At 45.0% G+C, this 20,032-nt stretch overlaps 1 protein-coding gene across 4 annotated transcripts in view; it reads left to right on the forward strand.

Annotated features, from left to right (window-relative positions):
- Positions 1 to 20,032, forward strand: part of TEC (tec protein tyrosine kinase) — an 837,667-nt gene that overhangs the window by 810,490 nt on the left and 7,145 nt on the right. For all 4 annotated transcript variants that reach the window (XM_069631701.1, XM_069631702.1, XM_069631700.1 and 1 more), the window contains 2 exons: positions 10,426 to 10,544; positions 10,667 to 10,824. In XM_069631701.1, the coding sequence (XP_069487802.1) occupies positions 10,426 to 10,544; positions 10,667 to 10,824 (277 nt within the window). The remainder of the gene's footprint in view (positions 1 to 10,425; positions 10,545 to 10,666; positions 10,825 to 20,032) is intronic.

A 20,032-nucleotide genomic window follows, 5' to 3' on the forward strand; every position in this document is an offset into this window, starting at 1 on the left:
GCTGCCCAAGCAGAAAATGAGTACAATCAGTTTGGTACTCGGCACAGAGCACCAAACAAGTAGTCTGCGTAGGTAGAATACTTTTTCTTTTCCCAAGAACCCTCCCACCCAAGAAAAAGCGAGAGAAGGAAAGAAAAGAGATACAGAGCAATGAATGGGGCCCACAGTGTCATGGGAAGAGGAAGGCAGCACGAGCCAGGGTTCGCAACCCTGGACCTCGTGCCCAAAAGTGTAAATGATGTATTATTATTATGATTATGATGATTGTGTATTATTTACGTAATGTGCAATGTAAACCCCGGCCTTTTATTGCCAACACTTACACAATGTTTGTTGTGGTACATGGGGGGAAATGGGGGACAGTCACCAACCTCTTGGATCCACAGGTTATGGAAATCCAGCTCTTTAGGTCTCCTGCAAAGCCCAGGGAAAAGGGACGACATGTCCCAATGTGTTCTGCTTTCGCAGCTGCAACGGCATTTCGTCCGTGCACCGATCCATTCACCGAGTCCACTCCATGCACTGACAAAAGGCATCAGTCCTGCCTGTGGGTCTTCCCGTCCTCCTGCACTTTCCCGAATGGGAAACCCTTTCATCACAGTGGAGCGGGCAGGGCACAGCTGTCAGTCATCACCTCATGATGTCCCACGACAGCAGGAACATGTCCCCCATCTGGATTTCCTTCAGGGATCCTGCAATACTTCGCCCCTTCATGGATCATCATCATCAGTGGCAAGTGTATCTTCCTCCTCACAATTTTACCACAGGTGAACGGCTTCATATATCTTGATCACCAAAAATAGGTAGTATCCTGGGGTATCAGGTACGTCACACATGGAGCAGGAACTGCACTGCACCCAGATTAGTGCAATAGAAAGAAACGTCTTTATTGGTTACAGGTCATGGTTCAGCAGGAGAGAAATAAGGGAGCTTGCACTCAGTCTCAGCTCCCATCCTGAAGTCCTGCACAGCGGTTAGACCTGGAATCCACAGAACATTCCACCCGTTTAACCACTGCACTTGAGATACTACAGTTCTATGTCTAGATTGGACAACGGTGGACTTACAGTGGAGCATGGGGATACTCCTAGAGATTGTTTCTGGACAAAAGAAAAGGTGGTAGAGCTACCATCTGTGCTCAATTATTCAATAAAGAGGTGTTCTATTGCGAAGCCTCACTGCTAAGCCACACACTAAAACGATGGACCAGAAGTAATACGACCCCGGCGGTAGCCGTGCCGGTAAAAACAGCATGACTGCCACCAGAGTTGTATTTTTTTCGTGGGAAAAAGTAACACCCCATTCCCATTCCAGTCCGTAGGACTCAATGGGAATGGGGAGGATGGAAGCACCGGCACCGTGTGCAACAGTGCCAGTGTTTCCCTCAAAGTCTGCGAGTGGGTGCTGTTCCGCCCGCCACGTCAGACTTGGCGGGCGGAAAGGCATCCAGCTTGCAGACCTGTACTCTGCCGGTCCTGTAACAATGGTGCCGGTGAGCCTACCGGCACTATTGTTACCGGACCGACAAGGTCGTAATGAGGCCCTTAGTCTAGCTGGACAGGGATCCTGAGGGGCACTAATGGGCTTATGGTTGGTGATCAACTTTAACAGTGAGATAACTGTTAAAGGTGTAAAAGATTCAAAGATTTTCCCAGGAGGCAGATCCAGGACGTTAATGCCTCCTCAATTATTGGCATACCCAAATGGAGCTTACATTATAAGCTGTTCTCCAATGAATTTACACTTAAGAAAATAGACCTCACTCTTCACAGAATGCTTGTGAAGGCACTAAGGAATTGATCAAGGGCTGTGGAATGCGACCTATAAGCCAAATCTATTGCATTAGAGTACAGCTAGAGTACAGTAGGTGTTACTTGAGCATGTAGCCAACTATTGACTGCCCATGGCCATGCTAATCCTTATTGCCATTCCCACCCACTTCCTGCACCTTGCTGCCCAAAACACATTCTCCTGGGATCGCAGTAAGTTAACTTTATCAAGCTGTACTATCAAACATGCTCAAAGTGCTTCGCAGTGTTTTTTCAAAGTGAAATTCAGAGATTTAATGACTTGATTGCCACTGTAACCCCGCTACTGGTGTAACAAAAAGGTCTTAACCAGGTCTTCCTTCAGCCACTCTATGTGTAAGTACTATGCCTGTCCTTCACGGAAGTCCTGTTAAAAACAAGCATTGGCAAAACCAAATGTTTTGGATTGTGTATTAGAATAAGGCATTTTCTTCACCATTTTGCATCTGCTACCATCGATGGCAGATAATACCACTACGACAGTTCCTAGAAAATGCCTTTCCCATGCCTATACAAAAGACACAACTGTTGGCATTGCCAATGCTTGTTAATATTATTAGGGTATTCATTACAGCAGAGATACAAGGGAACGGCTGGGTAAAACTGGTGTGGGGGAGGGTGGGCAGTTTGGAAGCAAATGTTCTATTTATCAAACATTTGAGGAAATGGGGGAACAGATCATCCAGTCTCAGGTTAAGTGAGTAGTGGAGGGTGGGTGGACCTAGGTGCTAGGGAGGGGCTATTGCTTGAAGAGGAGGGCCTTGAGCTCCTTCCTGAAATGTAGTCCCCTATGTAGGCAATGTGAGGGGGCAAATCTGGTGCTGACATGGAGGAGGTTCCAGAGCTTTAGGGAATAGACCGAGAAGTCCTGTCTTCTGGTTCTTTCTTTCCAGCACTGGTGGTATTTACATCTGCAATTGTCCTCACTTCTGGTGGATCGTATGCGTCTCAGCAAGGTAGCTTGGGGACTTCATGGCAACAACCTTGTAGAGGATGCAGCAGAATTTGAGGATACCTGCTTGTAGATGGACCCAGTGCAGTTTGATAAGGGCTGGGGTAATGTGATCAAATGTGTGATGTCCTTTGAGTCATGATGCAGCATGTAGGACATATTTAAGGGGTTCCAGGGTCGTTGCCAGAAGGTCTTCCAGAAGGGCATTGCCAACTGCCAGGTGTTAGAGGATCAAGGCTTGGACAGCAGATCTGAAGTTGTTTTCTGTGATGTAGGGCATGATTTTTCTGCAGTAAGGCATGTTGGTACTAAGTTGTTGTCATCCTTGCTATATGCTCCTTGAAGGAGATGTCTGTCAATGTCAAACCCAAAGTACTTGGCACAGTTGATCAAGTGGGGTGTTACGCCATCGAGAGCCATTCATAGCAGAGAGCCAGGTCTGGATGTCCAGGTGTTTGATATTGTTGGTCAGCAGACTCGGTGTGCTTAAGCTTCAGGTGAGCACTGGACATTCAGTTCGGGATCCATATCAGGCAATGTGGATGTCTTTGATGGCGGATATATTGATGCAGAACTGTGTGTCATCAGCATATTGCTGCATGTGGACGGCGTGGGGGGGCAGAAGGGTTTCGAGCGGTTGCATGAAAAGGTTGAAGATGACAGGGGAACAGTGGAGTGCATGGATCCTTGCGGAACTCCACAGGTGATGGGTAGAATTATTGATCTGGTGGAATCCATTTGGATGAATTGGTGACATTATGCAGGCAGGATTTGAAGCAGCTGAAGACTATCTTGCTGATCCCCATACATGTTGGAAAATATTCTGGTGGTCTACTGTGTCGAATGCTGCTGAGAGATCGAGGAGAAACAGGAAGCAAGGGTGTTCATCTTCGAGGATATTAAAGGCATCGTAGAGCACCTTAATGGTAGCGGTTTCCGTGATGCATAAAAGCAATGGCCTGTTTCCAACTCTGTTGTGTTTTATATGCCTGGTGCTGAATTGATGCACTAGCTGAAAATCAGACTGCTGGACACAGATGAGGTCTGACATACTCCTAACTCCCCTTTCCTGGCATGCAGGTGCCCCTCTGAGCCGCGCCCCAAAATGTCCCAAATGCAAGTGGGTTGCTGTAGAATCCCAGCTGAGCTCATGGCTCTCAAAACACTGATCATATAACTCACATACCTGCCACTGTGACCCTGAACATAGTTGCAGTGCTGTTGGTGATGGAAGGCAGTGGGGCTAATTTACATATGGAACACTGTCATGCAAATGTGTTATTATGCCCAATTGCTCATTGGTCTGACTTGAAAGACTTTCCCACTGGTAAAGATAATGCCTCTGCTCATCGAGCAATCTACAATGATTGAGGTTTCCATCCTTTGTGTGTGGTAAACACCCAACACCATCAGACCAATCAGTGGTAGACACTACTGATATATACATTATGAAGTCCATTGCCCCTAGACAATGTAGGAGTGAATAGAGCTACCACACAGTAAACTACCGTTTGGAAACAGGGGACACTTGACTCTGCATACCCCCTTAGGGAAGTGCCATGGTGGTGTGCTGAGAAGACCTGCAGTGTGCGCTGCCTACTCACCCCCTGTGTAATCTGCTGCCTGCCGCTGCTGCCTGGATTGGAGGATGTCCTCCTTTGGACTCATTTTCATCGCTGCTGCAGCAGGTTCACGTGGTTGGCCCGTCCCCTCTGGCGTGCATGAGCAGTCATCTGTGTTTTCGTGACTGCTATTTCAGGAAGTGCCTATAGGACGTCCTAAAGCTGGACATCCCATTCAAATGGTGACCTTCTAAGGGCTCTGACTGCTCCTGTTTGCCCCTGTTCATCCCTGATCATGCGCCAACTAGCCACTTACCCATCTATCTGTTTTCTTTTCAAATTCCTTTCTGTCTTCATGCCCCGGCCTATTCCATCTAGGATAACCTACAGTACTTTCCCTCGCTTATCCTCTGCTCGTGCACATGATCATTGAAATCTTTTCTGTCCCCTAATCACTTCTGAAGCACTCTCCCAGTATAATTTTGGTCTTGTGAATGCTTTTTCAATTTGCAACAAATCTCACCTATTTTTCCTTTTTTTATTCTTTTATTTATTTTGGTTGGCTAAATTAAATTAACCTTTCAAAACAAATTTCTATATAACACTTTAAATTACAAATCATATCATAACACATCAAGAAGAGACAAAAAGAAACACAATGAAAATATAAAATCAACATAAAAGTAGCGTGTCAAACTTAATTCAGAGCATTAGCCACATATAAACGAACTAATACCTAAACATATAAAATCTAGCAGTCCAAAGTAAAATAATCTTAAGTGACTACGTGTTATTTCTAAATACAGTGTAATCAGCTCGATTAATACAAAATCAATTTATGGACAATACTGAACTTAAAAATTGCACTGTGGCTATTCTTATTGAAATTTTCAAAGTATCAAATAGTTCATTCCACAATTCATCATCTGACCGCGTCAAGTAATGTGTTTGAGTTAACTTGTGTAAAACAGTTATCCTTTGCTTCCTCAACGCAACACACACAATTAGTAGATGTTTTAATGTCTCTTCCATTCACGCAATTTAACAGAATCGACAATACAATGTATCACGATGGATTAGTCCCCTTCTCAATAAGATTTGATTGGTTGGCCATAAATTCATACGAAATCTTAGAATTTGACTTCTAAGTGCATCTGACGGACACTTCAACAGATAGTCAGCTGATTGACGACATTTTTTATGACCAAAAGAAGGTCTATCAAAATCTTTTAGCAATAAGAATTTCTGTTGGGTGTGATGCCAATCCAGTTGGTATAACTTAAGTTTAGCTCTCGTTGGATTATTAAGCAAAAGATCCAACGAAATATTTGCTTCAGACAAGTCAGAAAGTACACTGTCTCTCCAACTAGATGGGAAGGAGTGTGGGGACAGCAGTAGATAATTGGCCAGTATTGAGAGCAAATTATTTGTGGCAAGGCCCAATAAACATTTTTGAAAGAGAAAGCATCTCTTCCAAGAGACTTGAATATGAATTGATAAGATGCCCAATTCAAATCGCAAGAGAGCGGTGGGTGTTGAGTTAGGAAGTTTGAGTACTTTTTTCCAAAATTGAGCTTCCGTTCTATCCCAATACAGTTGTTTATCAGGAGGCCCAGATTCAGCACCATAGGTAATAATGGGGATAACTTTCTGTTGGAAAAAGGTTAAAACATGTGCACAAGAAAATTTACCAAATTTAGCCTGGATAATCTTGGCCTGAGAAAGTAAAGTAAAACTTTTACCAGTTATGCTAGCTTTATTAGGGGTATTGGCAGGAGAGTTGCTAAATGTAACACCAAGATATTTATAGTCGGTGACTATGGACAGTTTTTGATTCTGAAGGACCCACTCATTATGTTTAGGCTCGATTTATTTTTCCCCAGTTCCATGATTTGGGTTTTCTCTAAATTAAACAGACTATTTTTGGTAGCAAATGTTTCTAGTTGGTTGAGTAGAGACTGCAGGCCACTTGGAGTTTGTGAAATGAGAACCAAGTCATCAGCATAGAGAAGCCATGCGATGACTTGATTACCAAGTTTTGGGGCATCATTTATTATCCTCAGAAATTCAACTCTCATGTCAAGGATGAATAAGTTAAACAGGTTTGAAGCTAAAATGCAACCTTGCTTAAACCCACGCTTAATGTGGATTATCTCTGATAGTAGTCCACTCAAATTCAATTTGACCTGCATTGTTGTATTTGTATGCAGGAGATTTATCAGTGAGATGAGAGATTGTGGGCAGCCAAATTTCAGCAATTTATTGATTAATAGTTGTCGGTCTACAAAGTCGAAAGTGACTTGAAAATCTACGAAGGCCAAGTACAGGGGTTGGCATCTTGTTGCGTAAGCTGATTTGATAGCATTAAGCGTGGTAATATTAATAGAGGTCCCAAAGCCCGCAACAAAGCCAGTTTTAAAGGGATCTCTTCGATTTTCACTAATGGCCCATGTATTAAGATCTCTCAGAATGATGCGGCTTGAAATTCTTCCGAGGCGCATCAAGAAGCGCTATGGGACGATAACTAGCCGGCCTCGCGTGATCACCTTTTTGTATATTGGGACCACAATAGCTTGGCACCAAGATGTTGGAATACGTTGTTTCACTTGAATGGAGAGAAAGATGGTGTATAGAATGTTTGCCCACAATTCAGGGTGCTGTTTTCGAACAAAATTCGAAAGCCCATCCGGTCCAGGGACTCTGGAGGAGCTGGCCTTATTTATGTAAAATAGCACATCTTCTCGATCGAATATGAGAAGGAAGGGAAAATCAATTGGTTTGCACGGTGTTTGATCATAATTAGTTTGCGGGAGATCATAGATGTTAGTAAAATATTCTACCCAATTTCTTTCTGATACACCATTAATTTGGGAGGGCTATTTTTCCTTTGTAATTTTCATTTTCTCAGTTTAAGCAAAACTTGGATCACCCCGGACAATTCTTTTATTCCAGCCTCCTCTCACACTGCTTCCACCTCGTTCTCCTCCCACAGTCCTCGCCCATGTAGGAGTGGCGGGGGCTCTGGAATTCTCCAGGACTTTTCTACCTCCTCCGTCCAGCCTCCCAATCTTTCTGTCCTTTGAATATAATTTGTCTTCCTTTTTCTAATCCCTTTCCTGTTTTGCTTCTTGTTGTTCATCGTCCTCCTGGTCTAGTTACTGATTTTCTTGAACATCTTGATCTCCTCTTATCTCACCTTCTTCCATCTTCCAAACCTCTCTTTCTTCTTGGGGACTTCAATCTCCCCTCCTCTAACTCGTCCTTCCCTTGGCTGCTTTCCCTCACTGATGGTTTTCATTTGCATTTTCTTCCCTCCCCTCCTTCCCTCTGTCTGGTTCTTGCCTCAATCTAATTTTGTCTTCACTTCCTTCTTCCTCCCCTGTATCTTCCTGCCCCTTTAATGCCTCTGATCATTTACTACTTTCTTTTTCTGCCCCTCCGCCTGCCGATCTTGTCTTCTTCCTTGACTATTTTTACTCGTCATAATCTCACTTCATTTGACTCAACATCCAGTCTTTCTTCCTTGCATTCCTCTCTCCCATCAATTCCTATCTTTTCTTCCTTTCCTCCTGATATGGCTGCTAGTACTCTGCATTCCTCTGTGCTATCTGTCCTTCATTCAGTCTCTCCCCTGCATCCTTTTTCTCCTACTTGTAAAGCTCCTCATCCCAGGCTTTCTCCCGACCTTATTTTCGTCCGCTGCAGCTTGCGTTAAGCTGAATGGCAATGGAAAAAGCCCTTCTGACTTTGCTATGCTTTCATCTTTGCACCCTAACTTTAATTCTGCTTTACCTGCCCCTACATTGTTTTATTTTATTCAGAACCACACTTTCTCTATCCCATCACCCTCATAGTCTTTATCAACTTCTTCACAATATTTTGTCTCCTAAATCACACACTGAATCATCTGCTTCCACGTCTCTCTCCTCCTCTGACTTTGTAAATTACTTTACATTCAGAGTGGCAAATCTCTGCTAAGCTTTTACTCCTTCTGTTACTCACTCCTCTTCCTCCTCCTTTTCTGTTCTACCATCATATTCACTTTCTTCATTCTCTCCACTTGCTGACTCTGATACTTCTGCTCTTCTGGCTTGTGCTCACCCCACTGCTTCTCTTTCTGATCCTCTATCCTCATCTCTTATCCCTAAGGTCTATCATCATCTCCTTCCTTATCCCACCTCTCTTATTAATTCCCCTTTGCAAATTCCTGCTTTCTGAATACTTTTAAGCATGCACCTCTTCTTCCTATTCTGAACAAAACCCATTCTTGACTCATCTACTCCTACCAACTTCTGACCTATTTTACTTCTGTCCTTTCTCTGTAAAATTCTTCAGCGGGCAGCCTAAGTTCAGGTAACCTGCTATCTTAATCTTCACTTCCTTCTCCCTCCTTTTCAATCTGGCTTCCATCCTTCTCACTCTACAGAGGCTGCTCTCTTACATGTGTCTAATTCACTTCTGTCTTCTCGTCATTCTAAGATCTCTTCTTTTCTTCTTGACTTGTCTGTGGCTTTTGATACTGTTGAACACTCTCTTCTGATATCCTCCCTTTCCACTTTAGGCATTTTGGAGTCTGTTCTTGAATGGTTCTGCTCCTATCTTTCTCTTTGGTCCTACTCTGTGACCTGGGCCGGACACTCTTCTTCTTCACTTCCTCTCTTATATGGCATCCCTCAAGGCTCTGTACTTGGTCCTCTTCTTTTCTTTCTTTATAATGCTCCTCTCTCCGCTCTCATTTCTTCATTCAATCTTTCTTTTCATCTGTACACAGACAACACTCAGCTCTTTTTCTCCTTTTTCTCATTCGACTCTGCTTTGCACTCTAGTATCTTAAACTGTCTTTCTGCTGTCCAAAACTGGATATCTTCTCATTTTCTCCACCTCAACCCTTCTAAAACAGAGGTCCTGTTCTTTTCTACCTCTACTATTTGCCTTATTCTTCCTCCTCCGTCTCTCTCTTTTCCTCCATCTTCTCTTACTTTTTCACCACACGCGTGTAACTCAGGCGTTACTTTTGATCCTTCTCTCCCATTTTCACTTCACATCTCTTCTATTGCTCGTTCTTGCCGTTATGCACTGTTTAACATTAGTCATGCACACCCCTATCAATCTTTTCATGCTACAAAACGTCTTCTTTTTTCTCTTGTCTTTTTTCGTATTGATTACTCCTCATCTATATTGCTTGGTCTCCCTGCCTCAAATCTTCACCCCCTCCATTCTATTTATTATTCCTCGATTCATCTCCTTTTTTCCTTATCCTTTCGGTTTTCAATTGCATCTTCTTTGCTCTCTATTTCCCCACTCCCTTTTGAATCACGTCTCCTCTATCACTTTTCTCTATTGTTTTTAAATGTACCCAATGTCTGGCTCACCCTTATCTTTCTTCATTACTTCCGTTCTATGCTCCGTCTCACTTTCTCAGATCTCAGAACGTATTTCTCTTAACTGTCCCCAAACCCCTGTGCGCTTCTTCTCAAATCCTTTCCTTTGCTCTTCTAGCTCCTAAACATTGGAACTCTCTTCCCCTCTCACTTCACTCTGTCACATCTCTTTGTATTTTTCAATCAACCTAAAAACTCATGTTTTATCTTCTGTAGCCAGCTAATTCTGCATGCTCTTCCCTCTTCTGTTTTTATCCTTGTTTACATTTTCTTGTGATTGTACTGCTTTTGTAATATTTAATAAGCGCCTGTAGCGAAAGACACTCTATAAACTCAATAAAATGAAATTAAATGAAAAAATAAACACACCATATGTCTCTTTCCAGACTAATGACCTATGAGTGAAAACCTTCGAACAGGCCATCATTTACTTCTGCCATCCATTTAATGATTAAGCTAGTTGAATTATCTTTCTGGTATTTACAGGAAGAATAAAGTAGTAAATAATGCAGTTACAGCACCTGCACCTCCAATCCTGTTCTATATAGTGTATTACATTTACATGGACACACCATGTAGCCAGATCACTTTATGATCACACATTTTTTAATTATTGTTGGAGTCTGCAAAAAGTATAAACGTGTATATAGATGAAAATAGAACAGCCTTACACAAAATTCCAAGCTAAACAGAATAAACAAACCTGTCTTCTTGTTTTAAAGGTATGTCCTCGATAACCAGTACACAAGTTCATCAGGGGCAAAGTTTCCTGTGAAGTGGTCCCCGCCGGAGGTGTTCAATTACAGTCGATTCAGCAGCAAATCAGATGTCTGGTCATTTGGTAAGATGTGTATTTATTTCAAACCAATGCACATGTTTTAAGCTGTGATGGGGCTGATGTTCTTCCTCAACTTGTGTGATGGTCTATTGTTGTGACATACAGAGCCCTTCTTCCTTTCCCAGGAGTTTTAATGTGGGAAGTTTTCACAGAGGGGAAGATGCCCTTCGAAAATAACACCAACTTGGAAGTAGTGACGAAGGTCACACATGGAGAAAGGCTGTACCGCCCAAAGCTTGCATCAAACAGCGTCTACCAGATAATGAAGAGTTGCTGGCATGACGTAAGTGTTCATAGTGTGTGAACAGTTAGGGACAGTCTAAATCTGCAAACGTATATCAGGGTTTTGAACTTTGACCATTTCTTCCTTGCATCATGCCATCACGCACATTTAACAGTGAACACACCCATGTCTAAAGGTATGTCTTGACTTGTGAGCCCTCCAGAGCAACTGTAAAACTCACTGAGATAGAGTCCCCACCAAATACTTGAGGTCACTTTTCATAAACCATAGCCCTGTGTTTGCCTTTAGTTTAGTTTAGTTTAGTTTGTTTATTTATAAAGCGCATCCGAACCCTCAGGTAACTGGGCGCATAATCATGTGTACAGCAGAGTTACATATCGTTGCACGAGCATCAAGGTACAACGGACAGAGCGTACATTAGTCCAGGCTCTGAATGTTTACATACAAGAGTAGAACATACCGAGAGAAGTATGAACAGAGAATATGCAGGAAAGAAGTTACAGTGGCTAATGCGGACCGGGTTACAGGTTGGTCCTAAGTAGGCTGTCGGTAGAGTAAACATAGCTACCGGTGGAGAGCGGCGGCTATCAGGTCATGTCAGTGAAAGTCTGGATGTTTAGGCTAGTAGACATGATTTTACCATGGCTCTGAATGGCCAGAAAGCGGCTTCCGATCTAATTGAGGTGGGGAGGGTGTTCCAGCATTGGGCTGCGAGCACTGGAAAACTGGAGCCCCCTGCTGTTTTTAGGTTATAATTGGGGATCTTTAGTTGGTGTAGATAAGGTGTTCTGGTGGGTCTAATGGGGCAGTGTCTAGAGAATTTGTCAGAAAGGTAACGTGGGGCAGTAAGTGATAGGCACTTGTGGGTGATGACCAGTGTTCTTAGCTTAATTCTGTCACGGATCGGGAGCCAGTGGACTTCTTTTCTAACTGTGGATATGTGCACCTTGCGTGGGAGGTTGAGGGCACATCTTAGTGCATTATTTTGCAGAATCTGGAGTCTGTTCAAGTTTTTAGTGGTAGTGCCTAAGTAGAGTGTGTTGCAATAGTCTAATTTAGACAATATCAGCGCTCTAGATAGCGTGAGGCAACTAGAGGAGGAGAGAAAAGGCCTGCAGGCATTCATCAATTTATTGGTGTATGAGGTAGCTGAGATGGTCGAGTTTATTTGTTTCTTTAGAGATAGGGTAGAGTCGAGGTATACACCTAGTGTTTTAACCTCTTTGGAGACTTTTATGATGTTACCATCAATGGTAAAGGATTGGTACCTTTGGTCCAGTTTGTTCAGGCGAGCCTGGGAGCCTACGATAAGCAATTCTGTTTTATCGTCGTTAAGGCAAGACTGTGAGTGGCCATCCAGGCTTGGATTTCTAAGTAGATATCATTAAGCTTTGCAACATCTTCTTCATAGCTTCCAGTGAGCGTGATGAGGACCTGGGTATCGTCTGCATAATTAGTGTAGCTGACACCCAGATCGTCAAGACGGTCAAATAGGAGCTTCGTGAAGATGTTGTAAAGTGTAGGAGAAATGCAGGAGCCTTGCAGCACTCCACATGTGATTGGGATAGGGTCCGCAGCCGCGGTAGAGGTGAAGACTCTAGTCGTCCTGTCAGACAGAAATGACTGGATCCACTTAGTGGCATTCTGAGAGAATGCGGCAGCCGAGGAGAGGTGTTGAGTGACGATCTGGTGGTCAACCAGGTTAAAGGCAGCGGAGAGATCCAACAAGTGCAAGATGGCCAGTTTGCCCTTGTCTTTGGCGTCATCCATTTGGATTTTTAGATCCAAGAGGGCAGTTTCAGTCCCGTGCCTTGGTCTGAAGCCGGATTGTCGCAGGCCTAGGAGATTGTTATCTTCCAAATGTTGTTGTATTTGGAGATAGGCTACCCTGTCCAATATTTTGAGAAGAAATGGGACTGTGGTGATGGGCCTGTAATTTGTGGGGATGTTGGGATCTAGGTTAGGTTTTTTGAGCAGGGGTAGGACCCACGCTTCTTTAAGATTGTTGGGGACCACTGAGTTTTTGAAGGAGGAGTTGATCAGAGAAGTCATGAGAGGGGCTAACTTATTAGCACCATCTTTGATGACGGATGCAGGGCAGATGTCACCTTTGCAGTTGGATGGTTTGAGGCTGGCGACTATCTTGATTACTTCCTCTTCTGTGACTGGTGAGAAGTGGAAAGATGGGCAGATAGGGGTAGTGTGGTTAATTTTGCTGCTGGAATTCTGCTTGGAGGCAAGGCTAGCTTTTTTTGCTTCTATCTTGGTTTGTAGGAGGGCAATTGTGTTAGCGAGGGAGAGCTGGATATTGTTACACCAGGCCTTGTCTTTGATGCAGTCCTCTGTAGGGGGCAGTGGTGATTCAAGTTCTCTTAGTATAGAGAAGAGTTCTTTGGTGCCAGATTTGGCATTTTGTGTTCTCAAGTTGTAGGTCTCTTTCTTAGCATTTAAGATGGCGGATTTGTAGGCAGAGGCAGCTGAAGCAAATTTGTCTTTAGTGGAGAGGGAAGGGGCTTTTCTCCAGCTAGTTTCAGCAGTTCTTTTAATATTACGGAGAGCTTTTAATTCTACTGAGAACCATTTGTTGGAATGGGCAATAGGTTTGGCTTTCCGTAGTTTGAGAGGAGCTATCTGGTTGAGGGCTAGTTCTAGAGTATTGTTATATAGGTCTACTATGGCTGCTGGGTTGTTTTTTTGCGTGGGTAGATTAGCTTTACTGATAGGTGCAAGGAGAAGTTTGAGGTTCTCTATAGTGATGTTGCGGTTGTTTCTGGAGATTATTTGAGGTGACTTTGTAGGTCGTGTGGTAGATGGTAGGGATCTGGGTAAGGAGAAGGTGATAAGATGATGGTCAGTCCACGCACAGGGAGTGATGTCAGTCAGTGAGAGGTTGCAATTGGCATCTGCAAGCCAATCCAAGGATCTTCCTTTTGTATGTGTAGGTTGATTAATGTGTTGGGTGAAGCCTAGATGAGTAATTGTGTCATTAAGGGAAGTGGCTTGGTTGTCATTGGGGTCGTTAAGCCCCAAGTTGAAATCTCCCAGAATGATGATTTGGGATTTTGGTTTCAAATTGGTAGTGAGTAGGATGGAGATATCCTCTTCAAAGGTGGAGGGGGGTCCTGCGGGTCTGTATATAATATGGAGCCGGATAGTTTGTGTGTCAGATAATGGGAGTTTGACGGATAGAAGTTCGGCTGAAGGTAGGGTTGTGCTGGTTACTTCTCTGATGTTTAGTGTGGATTTTGCAATAATTGCTATTCCTCCGCCTATTCCATTTTTCCTGTCAGCTCGGATGATGTTGTAGTTGACTGGAGTGGCTAGAGCTATTGTGGGACTGGCTGCTGGGTGGAGCCATGTCTCCGTGATGGCGATAAAGTCTAGGTGGTTGGTGGAAATAATGTCGGCAACATCAGTAGCGTGGGCAACCAGTGAGCGAGCGTTGATAAGGGCTCCCTTGATAGAGGTCTGTGGAGGGTTAGTTTTCGTGTGTGGTGGCGAGTGCGGTATAGAAGGGTTGTGACTAGGTGGGAGTTCAGAAGGTGAGGTAGGCTGCTTAGGGTGCGTAGTCTGATTGGTGAGCATTCTATTGAGCTTTGTGGCAAGATTGGTTCGATAGCTGAGTCTGTCGTTTCTAGTCATGGTCAGTGGGGCTACGTTCAGGCCTGTGGTGGTGGGTACAACAAGGCGAGAACCTAGTCTTGTATTTCTAAAGGGTGTGGGACAGGGTATGCATGGTGAAGGTGGGCGGGCGAATCTGTTTATCCATTCTATTGGAGATAGTAGGTCTGGGTAAAGTGGTGTGGTTGTGTGGGCGCGGAGCAGCAGGAGGAGGGTAGCCATAGTTAGGGTGGCGCCTCTAAATGTGGCCATAGTAGGTGGCTTGGCTCAGCTGATGGGGGCAGTGAAGTTGATAAGTTATTAGCAAGAGTGCAGTAGTAACTACAGGTAAGGTGCAACACAAATCAAATGAGGTCTATTAGCGACCATAAGGCACAACACAGGTCAAATGAGGTCTATTGGCGACCATAAGGCACAACACAGGTCAAATGAGGTCTATTGGCAACCATAGGGCACAACACAGGTCAAATGAGGTCTATTGGCGACCATAGGGCACAACACAGGTCAAATGAGGTCCATTGGCGACGAGGGCACAGTACAAATCAAGTGAGGTCTAATAGCGAACATAGGACACAACACAGATCAAGTGCAGCACATGATGCAGTGTGGTAGCAACTAAGTCCTGAATAGTGCATAGGCTACATTAGGGGGCGCCTAAGTTTTGGACAAGTAGGGTCATGTGTGCAGGTGGCGCCAAGAATACAAGACGTACATCAGAATATCAGGCGTGTGGAAGGCCTTCAGCAATGACATAGCAACGAGGGGCAGGTATGGCAGAGTGGCAGATACTCACATGGCCAAATGGATATATAGGTGCATGATTGTGTTGGAACATCAATGGCGCCTCAGGTAGATGCAGGATGCAACGGATGCCCTGGGCAGATATACGTTTGTGGTAATATTGTTGAGAAGGTTTTCAAGATGGAGTTGGTGAGGGGCAGCGTCTCTGGCCCAGGCTCAGACTGCTCGGAACAGGCGAAGAACAGGCCTTTGTATGGCCCTCGTTGTGGCCGGCGTTTCCGCCTGCCGGCGGATGTCGGATCCAAAAACAAAGCAAAGTGCGGCCTTGTTGTGGCGCCGCGATGCGCCCGACATTCACGGCTCAGGCACTCCGTGGAGACAAGGTCAGGCAGGCCTTGCTCCGTGTGCCCGCGCTACAGAGGCTGCAGCATGAATCTGGCTTCTGTGGGGGGGGGCGGGAGGGCTCCTGCCCTATTCCCTTGCCGCTGGATGATTTAGTCTCAAGGTGGAGTTTATGAAATAAATGAAAGTGGTAGAAAATACCTTGAACTTTCCAAACTGTGCCCCGCAGCAAAACAAAGCTTTTCTGGGCGTATTTCACCCACCATACAGTATTGTTGATGGATTTCCATACGGTTGAATCTGGCTGCGATGCAAGCCAGAGTTCAGGCCCGCCATCCGCTTGCAAGGCCGGAGGCTCGAGTGGTGAGTTCAACTTGCCAATCAGAGGTCCTGAGACATTCTGAAATGGCAAGGCCCACCTTGCTTCCTGCTTCCTTTGTCAGTTGTGGTTGTTTTACAACAATTGTTGATTGCTTTTGGGAGTCTAGAAGAGTTTTTGGCGTTCCATGATCCCTATTTTATCCTCTTTTTTTTCTGTAGAGTGTTTTCTCTAGGCTCCCTTTCCAATCTCCCCTTTTTACCTATGCTGTGTTTTATTTTTTATTTTTTTCCTTTTATCCTTTTCCTTTTATCCTTTTCTATGTTCCCTTTATTGCCGCCCCAAAAAGATTAAAAGATTAAAAAACAAAAAAGTTTACTATGACCTTTCTTTCCCTGTGTTTGTAGAGAAACCTTTGTATGACCGAGAAATCTAACCAGACTCTTTACCCTTCTGTACTGTTTGTCAGTTTTGAGAACCCTTCAATCGTGTGAGACTTGTGAGACTCCCTTTGTTTGTCTTTATCACTTGATCTGTGTTTGTCACATTAGGCACCTTACGCACTTTTCTGTTTTCAATAACGGGGCCTTAGACAATATGCTTTTTTTTAAGGGAGTGTAGAGAGTAGAAGATGAGGAGCTGGACTCATTAGACCTCTGTTAGAGGTTGAGGTAGTCGGCCAGCCGGGGGAGACATAGCCGGAGGACTAGGAGGAGCAGACAGAGGTTGAGATGAAATGTAAGGGCGGAGCAGTGGATGAGGATTGGAAGACAGTGGTTGAGGAAGGGAAGATGGTAGTTGAGGAAGTGGCGATGGTGGTCTAGGAAGAGAACATGATGGTTTCGGGGATGGCAAAGAGGGGGAGATGGAGCATGTACAGGTGGATGTGTCTACTAATCTGGAGGAGGTTCAGGTAGAGGCATAGTTACTCTGAGGAGTTCCTGCAGAAGGTGTGCAAGTACTTTGTACTTGGCTGGGAGGAGGAGGCAGGTCAGGAATCAGGAAGTGAGAGGTTACCACAGAGGTGCAATGGGATCATGGCCACAGGGGTGAGGAGATGGTGGCCCTGTGAGAGACCAAACAACACCAGGCTAAGGAACCAGAGATGGTCCCCCAACAGATGTCTAAAGAGGAAGAGTCCACTGCAGGGGCAACACAGGCACAGGCTTTCTTAAAGAGTGGGAAATCGAGTCTGAAGACATCCCCACCCATGACATCACTGCCCACTTGTTCATGATATGATATGATAAGTCATTTATAACACACTTGTACACAAGTGTTTCTAGGCACGTCAAGTCAAGGAACGGAAGACAGATAGAGGACAAACTACTACCTTACTAGGCCTTGTGTCATTCAGATAATGCGGGGAGGAAGAAGGGGAAGAGGTGCCAGTGGGGGAAGAGGGAGGGGAGAGTGTGATGGAACGTGCAAGTGTTGCTACGGAGGTGGCTCCTACGTGCAGGGAGTCATTGGACTGTAGGGTTACAGATACAGTCCCTAAGTGGTTGGGAGGCCAGGGCAACTGGTCGTGCAGGAGCCTGGTCCCGTAATTAGTGGGTGACCAAGCCAGGTTGTTAGTGCAGAGAGGCAGGGGACTGTAGGGTTACAGATACAGTCCCTAAGTAGTTGGGAGGCCCGGGGCCAGTGCAAGGGCAACTGGTTGTGCAGGAGCCTGGTCCTGTATTTCAGTGGGTGGCCAGGTAACCAGTCTGTGCAGCAGACAGGAGCATCAGCAAGGGATCGGGAGAGAGAAAGCAGAAGCAAAAAGGAAGATCTTGAGTTTCTTCCGGAACCTGGGTGGTCCTGCTCAAGTTTGAGAGAGGCAGGGAGTCTGTTCCAGAGGATGGCCCCAGCCGAGGACAATGATCTACCCTCCACTCTCTGCCTCGAGAAGCGTCTGACCTTGGTCAGAGTTGGATAAGCACAGGGTTTAAGAAGGAAGATGCTTAGGAAGAGAAAGTTGGATGTATTGTAGTCCCTAGCCCCAGAAAGCCTTGTGGACGATGCAAAGGGTCTCAAATGTGATCCTTGCAGCCACAGAGAGCCAGTGGAGATATTTCAGGGCTGGAGAGATATAATCCCTGGGCTTGAGGCCAAGAACAAGTCCTTTTCTGGATTAGTTGTAATGGGCGATGAGTAGAGGCAAGCAGATTTAGAAAGAGGCTGTTGCAGTAGTCCAGCCTAGAGAGAACCGGGGCTGTGGGGACAGTGAGCTTCTGGGGGAAAGTGAGAAAGGGAAGAATACTTCTGAAGAGGTGCAGTTGATAGTGTGACTTCTTAGAGATGTCAGAGACGTGAGGAGAGAAGGAGAGCGTGAGGTCGAAGATGACACTAAGGTTCTTAGCCTCACAGGAAGGTGCAGTTAGAGGGCCCAGGGTGAACAGCCAGAGTGAGAGAGGGAAGGCAGGAGCAGGTTTCCCAATGAGGAGGATCCCAGTCTTACTGGAATTAAGGCAGAGATCGTTGGAGGCACACCATTCTTGAATTGCAGACAGACAATCAGGTATGGGAGAAGGAGCAGAAGAGGCAGAGGGGATCCTCTTCTGAGTCTCCCTCACATGGGTGTGGGATTACATCAGCTTGGCAGAGTGTGTGACTGGGAGGGGGAGGAAGGCAGTGGAATATGCAATCTCTGCCAGAAGACAATGGATCTGGGTAACTCAAGTAAGACCTTTCAGCATCTCTAAAATGCGCAAACACTGTAGGCTGTGGCACAATGATGTGTTCAAGAAGTTCACCTTATGTGCCACAGACACATCTAATGCATCACCCTCCTGCAGTGGAGACAGTGGCCGCAAGAGAGTGTTAGTTGCCACTCCATTTTGCCACCAGCAATGGTCTAGCAAATTACCCCCATGTCAATTGCTTCCATGATAGGGTTGTACAGAAGTTTGCACGAAGTAGTGCAGACTCAACATTTCCCAAAGGGTCTGTGGGTTCAACAAGTCTAAGCAGCTATTTGAATCCATGGTTTTCTACAAAGGAATTAAGCAGTAATTATAGTTTGTTGTCATTGAATACATGCAGCATTATGTGTCCTTTGTGATATTTTCTAACAAGGTGAAAAGCCTTAACTGTGGTGAGCTGTCCATTGAGAGGGAAATAAGTTGTCTGCATGCTATTGATCTTCAGGCAATGATGTGCTCTCACAGGGCTTGTGAAAATCAGTGAATCAGCAAGATTCTCTGGTGTAGTGGTGTGGGACATTCCCATTTCCAGCTCAGGCATGAGAGGTTGCCCTGTCCCTCTTTTCTGGGGACGGTGCCATCTCATGTGGGCCGGCAGAGAAGAGGTACCAAAAGTGATACCCGGCTTCCTACACAGGTTTTCTGGAATGTATGGCAGATGGCATCCAGTTGCTTTTGTGACTAAATAACTCCACCCTCCTGATTTTCTTGGAGGACTGCAATGGATCCTTGATTCTCCTCCTTCTTGGGGTTTGCTTGATGTACTTTGCAGTTCGATGCTGTGTAGGCGCTGTTGACTGAGTGTACACTGCTGTTGATTTAAACACCTACAAAGTTATACTACCAAAAGTATGTGTTTTACTGCCCGCATATATTGCTTTCTTTTGGCAATTGCATGGGTTCATTAATGCCTTCAAGCTCTTCTTTTGTCTGGTCTCTGTTGCTATATTTTGCATAATCAAAGAAGAGGTATTTGAGTCACTTTCTTGAATCTGATGTGGGCATCATCTTTGTCATGTTATTCATTGCAATCTGTTTCCAAGTAAGAAAAATGTCATGAATGATCTCTTCTACCTAATCCAGGGATTTATCTCTATAGCTGAGCTCATATCTTCTCTCTCCTGTGCCTCTGTTGGTGGCGGCTCACTGTTTCCACTTCCTCCTGCACTCCATACTTTAGCACCTGATGCATGTGTGAAGGTGCTGCATGCACAGTTAAATTTCTTCCCAATGCAATAGATTCTTTTGTGATGAGTGCCCCTGTACTTTGAAGAGGAAGTGACCTGCAGCTACTGATTGACTGGTCTGACTGGCATGGAGCTCCAAAGCAAACAGTGGCACCTGCAGCTGATAAAAAGAAAATGCCCAACAGATACATTCCCCAGACACTTACCCACTCCTCTGCCACGTTTGTCAACTTCCGTAAATTCAGACATGTTAATTAAATTCACCAGTTCCCTTCCTTTAGATACGTGTGGGGTTCTCAGTGCTTTGGCCTGCTCCGCCTAGTAAATGCGCCCGGTGTTCTCATCGCGTT

This window comes from Ambystoma mexicanum, chromosome 6q (genome assembly GCF_040938575.1).
Source record: "Ambystoma mexicanum isolate Mex_15411 chromosome 6q, UKY_AmexF1_1, whole genome shotgun sequence".
NCBI lineage: Eukaryota > Metazoa > Chordata > Amphibia > Caudata > Ambystomatidae > Ambystoma > Ambystoma mexicanum.